At 53.1% G+C, this 15,870-nt stretch overlaps 1 protein-coding gene across 1 annotated transcript; it reads left to right on the top strand.

The window, feature by feature from the left end:
- Nucleotides 1–7,693: 7,693 nt before the first annotated feature.
- On the top strand, nt 7,694–8,536 carry LOC113566222. The gene is made up of 4 exons (XM_026990941.1): nt 7,694–7,750; nt 7,809–7,989; nt 8,046–8,201; nt 8,264–8,536. Coding segments are annotated over exons 1-4 (612 nt in total). The 5' UTR covers nt 7,694–7,748.
- Nucleotides 8,537–15,870: the final 7,334 nt, after the last annotated feature.

Here is a 15,870-nt window from a genome sequence, read left to right as displayed (position 1 = left end):
AAGGATCCACTGCGGACGGGCATATCTACAGCTGAAGTTGCAGCAGAAACCCGCCGGGACGATACCATCATGAACCGCCCAGCCACGCCCGCGGTCTGTCACGTTTGCGGACTCCACTGCCATCCGAGACCAGCCGCAGACCAACACCCCACAGCCAACCACGAACCATCCAACCGCAGTGACAACAAAGCCCTACCAGACAAGATCAAGCAACAACCCCAGGACTACGCCACCACAACAGGACACGAAGAAAGCTACGACGGAAAGAACTGCGACACCGATGGAACCAACCATGGCCAGTTCCCCAGCACAAACCCCGACACCAACAGGACAACGCAACAAAACGAAGACCTTGGCAGAGACAGCTACGGCTCCACTGGATCAATCCAGGGCCAGCTCGTCGAACCAGGAGTCACCGGCAGGACACAGCAGGAAGCAAGGGACTTGGGCAGAGACAGCTACGGCTCCACTGGATCAATTCAGGGCCAGCTCGTCGAACCAGGAGTCACCGGCAGGACACAGCAGGAAGCAAGGGACTTGGGCAGAGACAGCTACGGCTCCACTGGATCAATCCAGGGCCAGCTCGTCGAACCAGGAGTCACCAACAGGACACAGCATGAAGCAAGGGACTTGGGCAGAGACAGCTCCGGCTCCACTGGATCAATCCAGGGCCAGCTCGTCGAACCAGGAGTCACCAACAGGACACAGCAGAAAGCAGAAAACTTCGGCAGAGATAGCTTCGGCGCCTCTGGACCAACCCAGGGCCAGCTCATCGAACCGGGAGTCAGCAACAGGACCCAGGAATCACCAGAATACTCCAGCAAAAATAGCTGCGGCCCCGCGGGACCACTCCAGGGCCAGCTCATCGAACCGGGAGTCACCACGGAGTAACCCAGCACGACAGACATCACGCCAGCCACGAACCCCGACACCACAGGACGAGATCAGAGAGACCTCGACGACGTACTACCAACTGGAGCCATTAGCCGACGCCGAAATAGCCCGGGAACGAAACCCGTTTCGCCCAGCCGACTCGGATGACTACGAGAACGCGATCTTGGCCGCCATTACCGCCCTGGAACTGGAGGACCTATCGCCGTGGCAGCAAGACCCAGACCCCGAACCACCCCCCACGCCGTGGGCAGGCAAGTTTCTGGAAGAAGAACTGGCGAAATTCGACGGACTAGCTGGAGTCTCCCACATCGCCGAACACACGATAACAATGCGAGACGACAGGCCCGTGAAGCAGCGCTATTTCCCGAAGAACCCGGCCATGCAGAAGATCATCAACGCGCAGGTGGACGAGATGCTACGGGACGGAAGGATCGAGCCATCCCACAGTCCCCACAGCGCCCCAATCGTCTTGGTAGGAAAGAAGACCGGAGAAATGCGAATGTGCGTGGATTATCGCCAACTAAATGCCCGCTCGGTGCCGGACGCATATCCGCTGCCACGGATTAACCACATTCTCGAGAGACTTCGCCACGCTCGCTACATCTCCACGCTGGACCTCAAAAACGGATACTGGCAGATCCCGGTGGCCGAGGGCAGCAGAGAGGCAACAGCATTTACCGTCCCCGGCAGAGGACTCTTCCAGTGGAAGGTCATGCCTTTCGGCCTGCACTCAGCCCCAGCGACGTTCCAGCGAGCGTTGGACAGCGTCATCGGACCCACCATGGAGCCGTACGCGTTCGCGTATCTCGACGATATCATCGTCATCGGAGCCACGCTAGAAGAACACATCGACCACCTTCGCGAGGTTTTCAGGAGGCTGCGAGAGGCGAACCTCCGACTGAACAGAAACAAGTGTAGTTTCTTCAGGAAGAGTTTAGTCTACCTCGGCAATGCCATCAGCGAACAAGGCATCCACACGGACCCAGACAAGGTCAGCGCAGTCCAGAAACTAGCACCGCCCACCACACTGAAAGAACTGCTACGCTGCATCGGGATGGCATCCTGGTACCGACGTTTCGTCCCCAACTTCGCCACGGTGGTCCAGCCCATGACCAACCTGCTCAAAAAGGATCAAAAGTGGGAGTGGACAGACGAACAAAATTAGGCATTCGAGACTCTCAAGGAAAGACTCACGCAAGCACCAGTCCTGACATGCCCCGACTTCGTATGGCCTCGGAGCAGTGTTGACACAACACATTGACGGAGCTGAAAGAGTCATCGCCTACGCAAGCCGTCGACTACTCAAGGAAGAGGAAAAATACTCGGCCACCGAGAAAGAGTGCCTTGCCATAGTCTGGGCAATCCGGAAGCTCCGATGCTTTCTGGAAGGATACCACTTCGATGTAATCACGGATCACCTCGCCTTGAAGTGGTTGAACTCCATTGATAATCCAACGGGACTCATCGACCGCTGGGCCTTGGAGCTCCAGCAATATCGGTTTTACATCCACTACCGCCGAGGAAGCCAGAACGTTGTGGCTGACGCCCTCTCACGACAACCAGTAGAAACCCTGCAGCGAGCGGACGAAGACCGGGACACTTGCCCCTGCCCCTGGCTGCAGAGGCTCTGCAAGCGGATCCAGGAACAGCCGGAAGGACACCCGGAGTTCATCATCGAGAGCGACCAAATATACAAACGAGCCAGCAGCAGAACCAGCGAAGAAGACCCTATCAAATGGAAACTATGTGTCAACAAGGACCACCGCCGACGCGTGCTAGAAGAGTGCCACGACCATCCGACAGCAGGACACCTCGGAATCAGGAAGACAGCGACACGAATAGCCCAGAGGTACTACTGGCCCGGACTGCACCGAGATATCGCCCGATATATCCAGCAGTGCACCAAGTGCCAGCAGTACAAGGTGAGTCAAACCAAACCAGGAGGGAAGATGCACACCCGCCAAGCCCAAGAACCACTGGACATCGTCTGCGCCGACTTCATTGGACCATTGCCCCGATCCAAACACGGCAATACTATGTTGCTGGTGTTCTTCGACGCCTTCAGCAAGTGGGTGGAGTTGGTCCCACTACGCAAGGCCACCACCGCACTACTGGAGACCGCTTTCCGGGAACGGATCCTGAGCCGCTTCGGAACCCCACGGAAATTCGTATGCGACAACGGGACCCAATTCACAAGTCGCTCTTTCCGAAAGTTCTGCAAACTAGCAGGCATGGAATTGGAGTATACGGCGCCCTATACGCCACAACAAGCCAACAGGACGATCAAAACCATGATCGCCCAGTACATCGATGGAGACCAACGGACATGGGACGAGCTGCTGCCCGAACTCAGCCTAGCCATCAGCAGCAGCACATCGGACACCACAGGCTTCAGCCCAGCATTCATCGTACTCGGCCGGGAACCTCGGTTGCCTGGAGCCTTGTACGAAGAGACGACCCCAGGACTAGGCGAAGTGACAGAGACCCCAACCAACAAGGCCAAGCGACTCAAGGAAATCTTCGCCATCGTACAAGAAAATACCCAGCAGGCATCACAGACGCAGAGCAGGACCTACAACCTACGTCGACGCGAATGGAGACCCACGATCGGGACGCTCGTGATGCTACGCCAACATCACCTGTCCAAAGCGGCGGACAACTTCGCTGCCAAACTGGCTCCCAAATATGAGGGGCCTTACAAAGTAATTAAATTTATTTCTCCCACCATAGCACGACTCCAGAAGCATCCGGGAAGACAACGACAAACGGCCGGACTAGCCGACCTCAAGGCCTACCACGACAACGAGCACACACTCACCAGCGAAGACAACGAAGACAACGATGACGACGACCCCAGCACCAGGAAAACCGCGAGTTCATGAGGGCCACTTATGGTAGTGCGCTGCCGTAATGTCCTCGCCCCGCAAGGGACAACCGCGTACACACGCAGTAAGATAGCTTAACTCCCCTTAAGGGATTAGAGTAAGAAATAGCCAGAAACTAGAAAATGCACCGATCTGGGAAACCCAGGGCACAGGACACATCAGTGGCACAGGTCAGGTTCTAACCAAACAAGGTTTCTTCCCCCCACCAGATCCGACATGGACAACCCAAGGACGAGCGACGCACAGCCTCTAGAGGCAGAGGATAGCACGGAGGGGCATCCTAGGGGTGCGTCGCCGCCCAGCTCAAGGCAACCACGGTCCACGACCAGCCAACCACAAGCAAGACACCATTCTCCGACCCCGCAAGCAGAACCGGGCAACACCACGCAGCATGGACCATCAACAGGAGCCTTACCACGACCACCCAGGCCACCGAGGCCATCGCGACGTCGGGCCCGCCCCGAAGGCCCACCGTCGCCCCGCCGGGCGACAACCATGACCTGGGCATGGCTCAACGACGTCGTCCATCCGAACACGTCACAAAACAACCTGTCTGGGATCATCACAGTGGAGGCGATGCGGCCATCGGACTCAGACGAGGAGGTCCGAGCAGGCCGGGCCCAGCAGGAGCCACCAAGACGCCCACGCCGCCGCAAGCATCCAGGCCAAGGAACAGGCACCGCCGTCACCCCACGCGCGACTCGAAGACGCGTCGAGCCAGGACACGTCAACCTGGACCCCAGAGCAGCTCCCCAGTCGCGCACAAACTGCGGCTGCGGTCCCCACCACCACCGCCCTATTACCTGTACCTCATGGGAGAACCGCTGACCCCACGGCCGAACTACGACAGCAGCTCCGACGAAGGGTTCACCAGCCCGACGATGGAGGCCGACAAGCACTGGGAGCCGACCTGCCAGGCAAGCACCGATGGAGAGTTCTTGCACGACCGACGCTTCGGAAAAGCCGCCCATGGCCGCCCATGGGTCAAGCACTCCGTCCGGGAGCTAAACCGCCAACTGGAGGCCGAGCGGGCCACGACGGGCTCATACTCGGACGTGAGCGAGGACGAAGATGGGCCGGCCAACTGCCAGAAGAACACTCCAGCCAACATCGCGGTTGACGTGGCACCTTGGACCACCTGGAAGGACGCCGACAGGACCCTGCAACTACTGCTCGCCTATCCACGGCCCATCACCCCACCCAGGCCCGAGAGGGAGATCATCCCCGCGTCGGACAACGACACAACAAGCGACGACGAGGTACAGCTCCTAGGAGAGGACGACACCACTCCGCTACGGATCAGCGACGGCAGGCTGGGCGATGCGCTGCCCCGACGGCTCCGGAACCTCGGCCTTCAGGATGAACACGAGCCACCCAGACACGTAACCGGCAATGAGCTGCCACAACTGCTCCAGGAACTCGGCCTGGGGGACGGACCCGTGTCCCCGATACCCAGGGATGACGGAGACGAGGAGGTAACCTGGATCCTGGGAGGGCAGGAGAACCCAAACGGCCCGATCCCGGACACCAACTGGGACGACGGGTGGCACGCCAGACTGCAGGAGTGGGACGCGCAGAAGGAGGCGGCAGCCCCGGAAAGAAGGAGAATCCCGATTGGCAGCCGCTGGACCACGCACCAATGAAGTGGCTATCGCCAGTTCCCACCGACCACAACGCCCCGAACCCGGAACCGACGAGCTGCATGGCCCGAGAGACCGAACCAGGAAACCCGAGCCAACCAAAGGAGGACAGCGACCTGTCATTGGGCTTGGAAGAGGCAGAGGCCGGCGGACTGCTCACAGCATTCGAGGAGATGCCCGAGCTAAACGCGCTGCAGGAGGAGAAGGAATGGCCAATCGCCCCAGTCGCCTGGCGGGTAAGCACGCCTGACCGCCGCATCCCGCAAAGCCTGCTGGAAGGCGCCAGCGCTCAGGCAAATGCGGCGCGTCACGGGCGCAGCCGGATCCGCAGCCTAGAACACCACGACGGCCAACGCTTCCGCGTATGCATCAGCGGAAATTTGGTGCGCATTTCACCGCGCCCCAACCCGAAGTAGGAAGGGAGTGTGAAGGCATAAGCCTCCACAACACTGACCACGACACCATCCCCTGAAGGGACCGCCCCGACGGCTTGTTATCTAATTTCATTATTATCTCAGTTCATTATCACTATTATCCGATTTTATTACTTCTATTATTATTAGTATTACCAAGACAAACAACAATGAATCCTTATTTTCACCCATTAAAGTAAGAAATAGGCTAAGAAACCCCAAAACAGTAGGCCTTTTTACTTATTAGAACTAAGAGAACCAACACGTAAGAGAGACGCACACTACGGCCACGCAGCGAAGAGAGACGCACACTACGGCCACGCAGCGAAGAGAGACGCACACCACGGCTATACGAAGGCGAAGAGAGACAACATGAAAGGGAGCGAAGCGGCAGAGAAGCCGCCGATCGGTCTTACGCCCACGCAGCCGAGGAAAAGAGCCGACGGCGAAGCAGGCAATACACACACGCAGCCATACACCCACGCAGCCGAGGCCGGCAGCCGAAGGCGGCGCAGCAGCGAAGCGGCAAAGAAGCTACGAAAAAGAAAAGCCGAGGCCTGGCACGGTCCAGCGCGAGCCAAGCTCGAGAGTGATCTCCGAGGGCTGAGCCAGACCGGTTGTGCGGCGGAAGCCAAAATAAATGTGAAAAACTAGCCGTGACCGCGCCGTGTACGCAATAAGCTGTGTTCGCCCGCACGCGGTGAAAAACCAGCTGTGACCGCACCCACGCGGTGTGCAAAGGAAGCCCCCGAAGTGACGAGGACCCGCCGTGGGAGAACAGAACCCAAAGAAGGGACACAAGGGTGAGCCACCTCACGTATGTGAGCTCTGGGGGGGATAGATCGGTGCAGTAGGCAGGTATAAGCAGAACATTCCCGCAGTTTAGATATTATGCCCACGTGTTGTTTATGATAATTTTTTGGCGTTTATTTCCCCGCTGCAAGCGCGGGATTTTAAGTAGGGAAATGATCCGAAAACAATAAAGACACCAACCTCAACCCACCTGTCTCAGAACATTCGCCCGTAGGAGTCACTCACCCCCCTCCCCTTCTCTTCCCTTTTCCCGGGAGGCCCGGCGAAGTGGATGTGAGTCGTGGATTCATGCGGCATTCACCAAGCTGGGTTTTCCCTCTCCTATACCTTTCTCCCCTGGGGACCCGGCGATGCTGGATGTGAGTCGTGGATTCACGCGGCATTCGCAAAGCTGGGTTCCCTCTCCTACACCCTCGACCGGGGGACCCGGCGACGCAGATGTGAGTCGTGGATCATGCGGCATCTGCTAGGCTGGGCTCCCCTCTCCCACACCTTTCCGATCCCTGACCCAAACCCCGTCTCCCGCCACACATGACCCCCAACGCACGTCTCTGCAGCTCCCAAGCACGGCTTCACCCACGCCTCGTGGCCGGGCCAGGCCCGACCATCCCACGATCCACCCCACGGGCGCGCTTTCGCCACAAGCGGCTCTCCCCTTAGGTCCTCACACAACAAATTTTGCTGTGGGGAAGGACCGGGCCCTGGACAGACTGACAAGCTTTACCTCGGCCTGAGAACTTCCTTACAACAGCCAATACTGCCAATCAGCCAGGCTCCGTTTTTCACATTCACAAAAGCTTTCCGATTTACTTTTGAAATCACATAAATTGGGGCTCTCTTGTGCTTTCTTTATAAATAATTTTATTTTAACCCAAACTAAAATTTGGCTCGGAAAAAATTGGCCACAGCAACAACAAATTTCGTTTTGGTGTAAGCAGCTGACGCATTCCGATTTGGTTATCGGAACGTTGGCAAGTAATAAATTTTTGCGTATAACAGCACAAATGTGCATGTAACAGCTCAGACTGTGCTTGTAGCATGCGCTTAACAGAACATCTGGGTGAGCACAGCTGTTTCCCGCCCAATTTAATTTGGACTTCAAAATGTAAGTGCAGCAAATTCATTTTTTATTTCAAAATTACCGCTTTGTTCTTTATATCCAGGGTAAAGCATAAATCATCACTTCAAGATGAAATCCTGGTGGGTTTTATGAAAGACAACCCGTACTTGGCAAAAGGATTTGTGAAAGGCGACCGAGTTGTTGTCGATGCCAAGTGGGCAGAGCTTTGCGGCGCTCTCAATGCTGTTGGGCCGCCAATCAAGGACGCATTGGGTTGGAAAAAGGTATGTGTTGCACAACAAAAGGTAGCACACTACTATATTCAATTCTACAATTTCAGGTTTGGGCAGATTGGAAAACAAACATCCGCAAGAAGATGGCAAAAAACAAATCCGAAACTCGAGCTACAGGTGGAGGGCCCTTCGCTCAGCAATCGCTTGGGGAATTGGAGGAGGAAGTGGCCAAGCTATGTGGCCTCTACGAAATGGTGGAAGGAGTAGGTGGGCCATTGTATGGACTTCCCCCCATACGACCAAGGAGGCCGACACTGGGGTTAAGTGCGCGATTGAAGACCCCATTGAGGAGGAACCCTCAGAGAAGGTCGAACCCTTAGAGAAGGAGGAGCCCATGCCGAAGCGCCGTCGAACTAGACCAGCGCAGACCATGGACCTGAACGATCTCTGCGCTGCTCAGCTGAATGAAATGTCGGCAATTTCCAAAAAAATGTCGGAACATTTCGAACGAATGGAATCGTTAGAGAAGGAGAAGCTCGAGGTCCAAAAGGCGCTTGTAGATAAATTTAGCCAAATGTTGGACAAATTGGAGAAATAATTAGTTTCCTATTAGTTTTTTTGTGAAAGTTAGCTTTATTAGTTATAAAATCGAATGACACAAAGAAGAAAACATGACAAATTTTGCATTTCAATAAGGAATGGCCTGAGCTATTTCATCGCGTATAGATGATCCATTATTTTCAGTGTCGTCGAATTCATTTTCAGTGTCTAGAGGGTGGTCAAATCGAACATCCTCCTCGATTAAGACATTACGTCTTCTACAAATATTGTGCAGGGCACAGCATACATTTATAATTTGGCAACAAAATATTGGTGGGTAATTTAAAGTGCGTTGCAAGCAACGGAAACGGCTTTTAAGGACTCCAATGGTGCGTTCTATAATATTTCGTGCTCCAGTATGCTTTATGTTGAATCTGTGCTGATAGGTGGCTATCTCCGCGCTCCTATAAGGAGTCAGAACAAAACTCTCTAGAGCGTAGCCCGAATCAGCCAAAACAAACCCATTAATGGTCGTGGATAAATATTCCCTAACAGGGGAGTGATTCCAAATGAAGGAGTCATGGCAGGAACCAGGGTGCGTGGCATCAATAGCAATTATCTCCATGTTGTAGTTACACACCACCATGGCATTCATGCTATAAAATCCTTTCCTATTATAGAACACGGAGTGGTTTTGTACAGGCTTTAGTATTCTGATGTGAGTTCCATCCACACAGGCACCAATTCGAGGCAATTTAAAGTTCCGATAGAAATATTCATATGATTGTTGCAATTGATGATTATTCATCTGCAACGAAATGAACTCAACACATAACAGCGTGTCCATCAACGGAATAAGTTTGTGAAGAATCTTTCCAGATGTACTGCGTCCAATGTTTATATGGTGGTCTTTGGCAACTGCCCACTGGTAGCAGCCAGTGGCGAGATATCGCATTACTGAAGCCAATTGCGTAGAGGGAGATAACTTCCTGGTAACACCTAAATGGGGTTGAACTTTCTCCAAAATCATTTTGAATGTTTTTTTGTCGATCCGAAATGACTTCAGAAATCTGAAAGCTTTACCATTAGCAATTTAATTTTCAATACGCATGCTGTTACTCACAGTTCGTCAGACATGTTAAATACACAAGTGTTGCATCTAAGATGTCTAGATCTTCTTAGATCACGTAATTTCTGCAATCGTTTTGCTTCAAAACAAGCAATTGAAAAAATAAAAGGCATTTTAATCACGCTGTATTTTTACAAAGCAGCCAGGTCAGCTGTTTTTGTTTGCCAGAAACGATGAAAAAAGAAACATATCGATAAAAAAAATATGTGAAAAATGGAACCTTAAAACGAAAACGAAACGTTTTGGCTGAAAACGTAATCCGCAAAAGTAAATGAAAAACGGAGCCTGCCTGAATATGTTGGTTTTTTTCATCTGGTACAGAGGAAAGTTTGATCAGGTCTTCTGGTGTCTGCATATGTAGTATAGAGAAAAATATTTTTTAACAATTTTTTTACAGTCGGTCCGGTTCAGCGCATTTTATCATAATTTATTGTACCAATACGTTGTATTAAATGTAATTCGTTACATAATTACCCATACTAATAAATCGGTATGTATATATAAATGGAGTAAAAAAATTTACGGGATCTCATAAATTGAGAATGGCTGAGCCGATTTGTCTCATTTGGTTTTCAGCTGTTTAAATTTTCCAGGAGAAGGTTTATACGAAAACACTCCCGAAAAAATGTACTTTTTATTTTTTTTTTTTAATACTAGCCGTAGTAGCCGTATTAGCGGAGAATCCATTGCCATAGTCGGAGATCAGGTCAAAACTCTTTATATTCTCCATCAAGAAACAATCAACTGAGTTGTCTACATTTCTTATCCGTGCAATTACAATGAGCGCCACAGCAAAACGAGGCAGGGCCGGCTAGTTAAACAACAAAAATCGAAGTATAGAGGCCATATAAAGAAAATTCCGTTTTTTATAAATAGACTTTAAAAAAAATTTAATAACGTCAATTATTATGTATTCTTCTTTTTATGTGTAATTTAATTTACAAGGACTTGGAGGAAACTAATATATATTTAAATACTAATATTTAGTATATTGGCTCAAAAAATACTTTTCTCAAAATTGTATGTCTTGTAACTCATTTTTATTAGGCCGTCAGCCATCGGGTGCTACAGGGGGACAAACGGATGACGGGTCGGCTCGCACAACTGTGAACTCGGAACTGAGGCTCAGCCGCTCCGGTTGGTAATACCCGGTGCGGTCTGCGTCACACACCCCCCCCCCTAGGACACAGAGGGTTGCGAGCGAACCGTCACCCGCCGTAACTGTGCACACCGGTGGAAGTGCGACTATACTCTCCCCGTGAGGGCGGCTGGAAACAGGTCCTAGCACGGTCATGTCTCTGCTAGGATGCTGGCAAATGGTAGTCGGGCGGAGAGAAGAAAACTCACAGTGAAATTACCCCAATCCAAGGTGACACTGTTATATGCCGAGGGATGCATGGCCGGGGGGGTGCCCGGTCGCTAATATGCGGACTCTGCATACCTGCCGACCTCCAGTTTAAATCAGTCTTCCCGGGACAAGCGGGCTATGCCTCGGGTGACCATCCCCTTCCCGCCTACTCGTGGGAACTACTATGTCAAACACTCAAAATATAAAAACCAACAAAACCGCAAAGGAGCTCGGTACTCCTCTTAAAGTACCGGAGGGACAAGCCAATCCATCTGCACCAGTGCCTGGGAAACCGGGTCCAAAGAAGACGGGGAAAGAGACTGAGTCGGTCCACCGTCTTCAGGCAGCAGCCGCCGCGGAGGGGAGGCCCGAAAAGCCAATCGGGTCCTTCCAAGTCGGGTGGCTCCAAGGGCGAAGCGGATACCGGGGTGGCTGCCAAGCAGAACGTAATCGCGGCTGGTAAGCGCACCGGGACCGAAGGACCCATGGGAGCTCCGGCGGGCAGCGTCTCTGCACCACGGGGAGGATAGCCGTCGTACCAAGACAGGAGACGAGCGGCTTTCATCCTGCCCAACGAAGACCCGAACTTCAGGGCGTCAGCCGACGGAAAGGAGCAGAGGCTGTGGGCCTCCTCAATCCTTCCTCTGTTCCAGCCAGCCAAAGCCGGAAAGGGCGCAGCCAAGGCCCCCAACAAGCGGCAACGCTCAGCGGAGAACCCCGCAAATCAGCCAGGCCAAGCCCAGCAAGCCAGCGGGTGAAGACCCACCTCACGAACCGGTCGTTCGCTGAGGTGGCGAGGGGCAGGACCCTGATCGGTGTCCTAGACAGGGGCGCCGAGGACGGCCATGTCCCTCGCGATAAGTGGCACCTGGTGGAGAACGAGATCCAGGACCGGTTCCTACTGGAACTGGAGGAGAACGGCGGACCACCGCCAAAGTGTGAGGACGCAGGGTGGCATCATGGCAAGGTGAAAGCCATCGCCTGCCAAGACGCTCGCTCTGCGGCCCTCTACATGAAGGCGGTGGCGGCCCTCAAAGAGGTCTATCCAGGGGCGAAACTGGAGGCCGTGAAGTGGGAAGATGTCCCTAGTCGCCCGAGAGCCAGAGCGTGGGTCTCGGCTAAGCCTGCAGAGCCTGAGAAGATCCTCAGGTTACTGCAGGTCTGCAACCCCCACCTTCCTACAGCCGATTGGAAGGTGGCAAAGGTGGAGGATATCCAAGGCCAGAGGCGCCAGATCATCCTCGTCCTAAATGAGGAATCCATTGATCTCCTCGCAAAGTCGGACGGTGTAGTGGATTATGGCTACAAGAAGGTCACCATATCCACTTACAAGTCCGATCGCAAGGGCAGGCAAGCGGAGGTCGAGCCAGACCCGGAGCTGCCGGAGATCCTGAAAGAGGGGGCCTCGTGCGAGGAAGACAACCCGGCGTCGGATGCGGCGTCCATGATGTCGGACGACATCTTGGACGACTACGCGTTCGACGAGAGCGACCTAGCCAGAGGTCTCACTCACATCGTTGTCGGGGAGGAGCCGGAGTCCCCTGACAGCGATCTAGAAGCAACAATGGTGGAGGCGAGCCTCAGGAATGTCGTTGACGCTCCTGCAGATAAACCTCCACCATTGTTAGGCAGCATGCGCTGCTCTACTGCTCCACCTGGCCAAGGGTGGAGCCGACATAGTCCTCATTCAGGAGCCCTGGATCCTCGGAAACAGGGTCTCCGGTCTGAGGACTTCTGACTACAAGCTATATGTAGCTGAAACCGCAGGTTGCACTTATTTTTGCTCCCAAATTTCAGCAATGAAGACCACACCGCAGTGAGCCTCGAAGGCCAGGAGGCTCTGAACAACCAGACCCCCCTCCACACGCGCCTCTCCGGGCTTTAATCGCAGACTGCTCGGCCAAGGACATCGGCCTAATTGTGGGGTGCTATGCCAATGCACATCACTGTCAGTGGGGAAGCACTGACACAAACGAAAGGGGTGAGTACCTTTTCAGTTACTTACTGACCACTCAGATGGTCTTATTAAACCGGGGTAGTGATCCCACCTTTATCATTAAAAACCGCAAGGAGGTCCTGGACCTCACGCTTGCCTCTCATGAGATACAGCGTAACATTGTATCCTGGAGGGTCCTGGAAGAGCACTCCTTCTCGGACCACAGGTACGTGGAAACTGTCTTCTCCTTCTCAGTACCGAAGCCAGTCCGATTCCGGAACATCAGGCGGACAAACTGGACTCGGTACTCTGATTACCTCTGTCGTGTTCTCCCTGAGCCCCCATCTGAGGAGGAGTTCTTCACGGAGGCCACGACTCGTCTTCTTAAGATCTTTACCGACGCCTGCAATAAGGCGGTCGATAAATCCTGCCCCTCTGGCAAGACCAGAGGCCGGAAGAAACCTGAATGGTGGACTCCTAAACTGGGGGAACTACGGAAAGCCTCCCTGAGACTCTTTAACACAGCTAAGGCTGAGAACGTTGAGCGGATCTGGGCCGAATAAAAGGTCAGTCTGTCAACTTATAATAAAGAACTTAGGAAAGCCAAACGTGCCTCATGGCGTAAGTTCTGTAGCGAAATCGAGAATAGCTCAGAAGCCTTGCGCTTGCGCAAAGTTCTCTCGAAGACTATACCCACTCTGGGCTACCTGAAGAATGCCGACCAATCGTGGACAACGTCCAGCAATGAGTCGCTACATCTTCTCCTCAACACCCACTTCCCCGGCTGCGATGAAAACAGACCACACTACTTCCGTGGCCTCAAGTGATATTAAGAACCTGCTAAGCCAGCAGAACATTTCCTGGGCAATCAAAAGCTTCAAGCCATACAAGACTGCGGGGCCAGATGGCCCAACTCTCCCTCTCCCAACTATCCCTGCCCAACTGATTCAAGTTGGACAAAAAGCCACTAATTGGCTCAAAAGGATATACGAGGGAATCTTCTCCCATGGATATATCCCGGAAGCCTGGCTTCATACCAAAGACGTCTTCATTCCTAAGGCAGGCAAGCCCTCGCGTACTGCCCCCAAAGATTTCAGACCCATAAGTCTATCGTCTTTCCTTCTGAAGACAATGGAACGGCTTCTGTGGATGCATCTCACGGTGAATATTCCGCCTAATCTCAGACTTCCAGCATGCCTATCGGAAGGGAAGATCCACCGAAACGGCCCTACACACGATCACATCGATCATAGAAGCGTCTCTAACTGTAAGGAGTACACCCTAGTAGCCTTCCTTGACATAGAAGGCGCCTTTAATAACATCCTCCCGACCGCCATCACGGGTGCATTGACGGACCTGGGGGTTGACTCTCGGACGGTGAGCCTGATCGATCAGATGCTGCAATGCAGGACGGTTGAGGCATCACTGGAGACGTCAACGTGCATCAGATTTGTCAGCAGAGGCACACCGCAGGGCGGAGTCCTCTCGCCCCTCCTATGGAACGTGGCAGTGAACTGCCATAGATAGAGGGGGGTGGCTGCCGCGTGGTGGAGTATGCGGACGATGTTGCCATGGCATTCTGCGGTAAATTTCCGCAGACGTTGTGTGAGTGCATGACAAGTACTCTCACGAAAATGTCGAAATGGGCAGACAAATGCGGGTTAGGCGTCAACCCGTCTAAAACGGAACTGGTGCTTTTCACTAGGAAGTACAAAGTTCCGGCACTGATTCCCCCAAGACTATGTGGGGAAACGCTAGTCTTCAGCAACAACGCCAAGTATCTTGGCCTAATCCTCGATAGAAAGCTCGATTGGAAATTGAGCATAGAGGATAGAGTAAAGAAGGCCACAGTGGCCCTCTATACTTGTAGAAAACCATCGGACTAAAATGGTGAATTACCCCTATATAGTTCGGTGGCTTTACACCGCCATCATACGACCAATTATATGAGGTGCTGGTATGGTGGCCAGCCTTAGACAAAAGAACATGCCTCAATAAACTCAGCAGAGTTCAACGCATGGAAGAGCTATGCATAACTGGCACTACCTTAAGTGAAGCCGCCCTCGATACTATGCTGGACCTTCTTCCCGTAGACCTCATGGGAAAGAAGGTTGCAACACTTTCCGCCCTCAGAATGAGGGAAGCCAAACTATGGAAAGTATCCGCATTTGGTCACTCTGGGAATCCTGACAAGACTACCGCAATCACCAAAGAGGACAGATTATTGTACCCCTAGGGACCACCTCTCGTCGCCTTCACAGGTATCAATCACACCTAGGGAGGTGTGGGAGATGGGGAACCAGCACCCGCAAACGCGGTCCACTTTTACACTGATGGCTCAAAGTTAGACGGCCGCGTGGGTGGCGGAGTCTACTGCAACGAGCAAAACATCAGTCATTGCTTCAGGCTCCCGGATCACTGTAGTTTGTTCCAAGCGAAGGTTGAGGCAATCAAGAGGCCATCTGTATCGCCTCTAAACTATCCCTAGATACTCACGTGGTGAGCATTTTCTCGGACAGCCAAGCAGCTGTCAAAGGGCTAGGCTCACTATCATCAAATTCAACGACTGTAAGCGACTGCCGCAGGTCTCTGCAAGAGATCGCAGAGCAGCTAGCTATCTTCCTTACATGGGTCCCCGGACATAGGGACATCGTGGGGAATGATGCCACCGACGAGCTAGCCAGGCAGGGCACTACAATTCCTCTCTTATCAGAGAGGGAGTAGGTAGCGGTGCTTTTGGCTACGTGTAGGCTTCTTACGCACGAAATATTCGAGCAAAAGGCGAACGGGAGATGGCAGCAAACCATCTCCTGTAAAGTCTCGAGATCGATATGGCCTCATCGATCTAAAAAACGCTGGGCGGAGCTATATAGGCTCAGTAGAGTACAATGCTCTGCAGTTATCCAAGCAATCACGGGACACTGGCAGATAGGCCTCACGCCGTTAGGCTGTCAATCCCTCACAATGACTTCTGAAGGA

The sequence above is a fragment of the Drosophila persimilis genome, unplaced genomic scaffold, assembly GCF_003286085.1.
Source record: "Drosophila persimilis strain 14011-0111.01,24,50 unplaced genomic scaffold, DperRS2 tig00000631-arrow-arrow-pilon, whole genome shotgun sequence".
NCBI lineage: Eukaryota > Metazoa > Arthropoda > Insecta > Diptera > Drosophilidae > Drosophila > Drosophila persimilis.
Note: the sequence above shows the minus strand (reverse complement) of the source record. Positions and strands in the feature narration are given on the sequence as shown.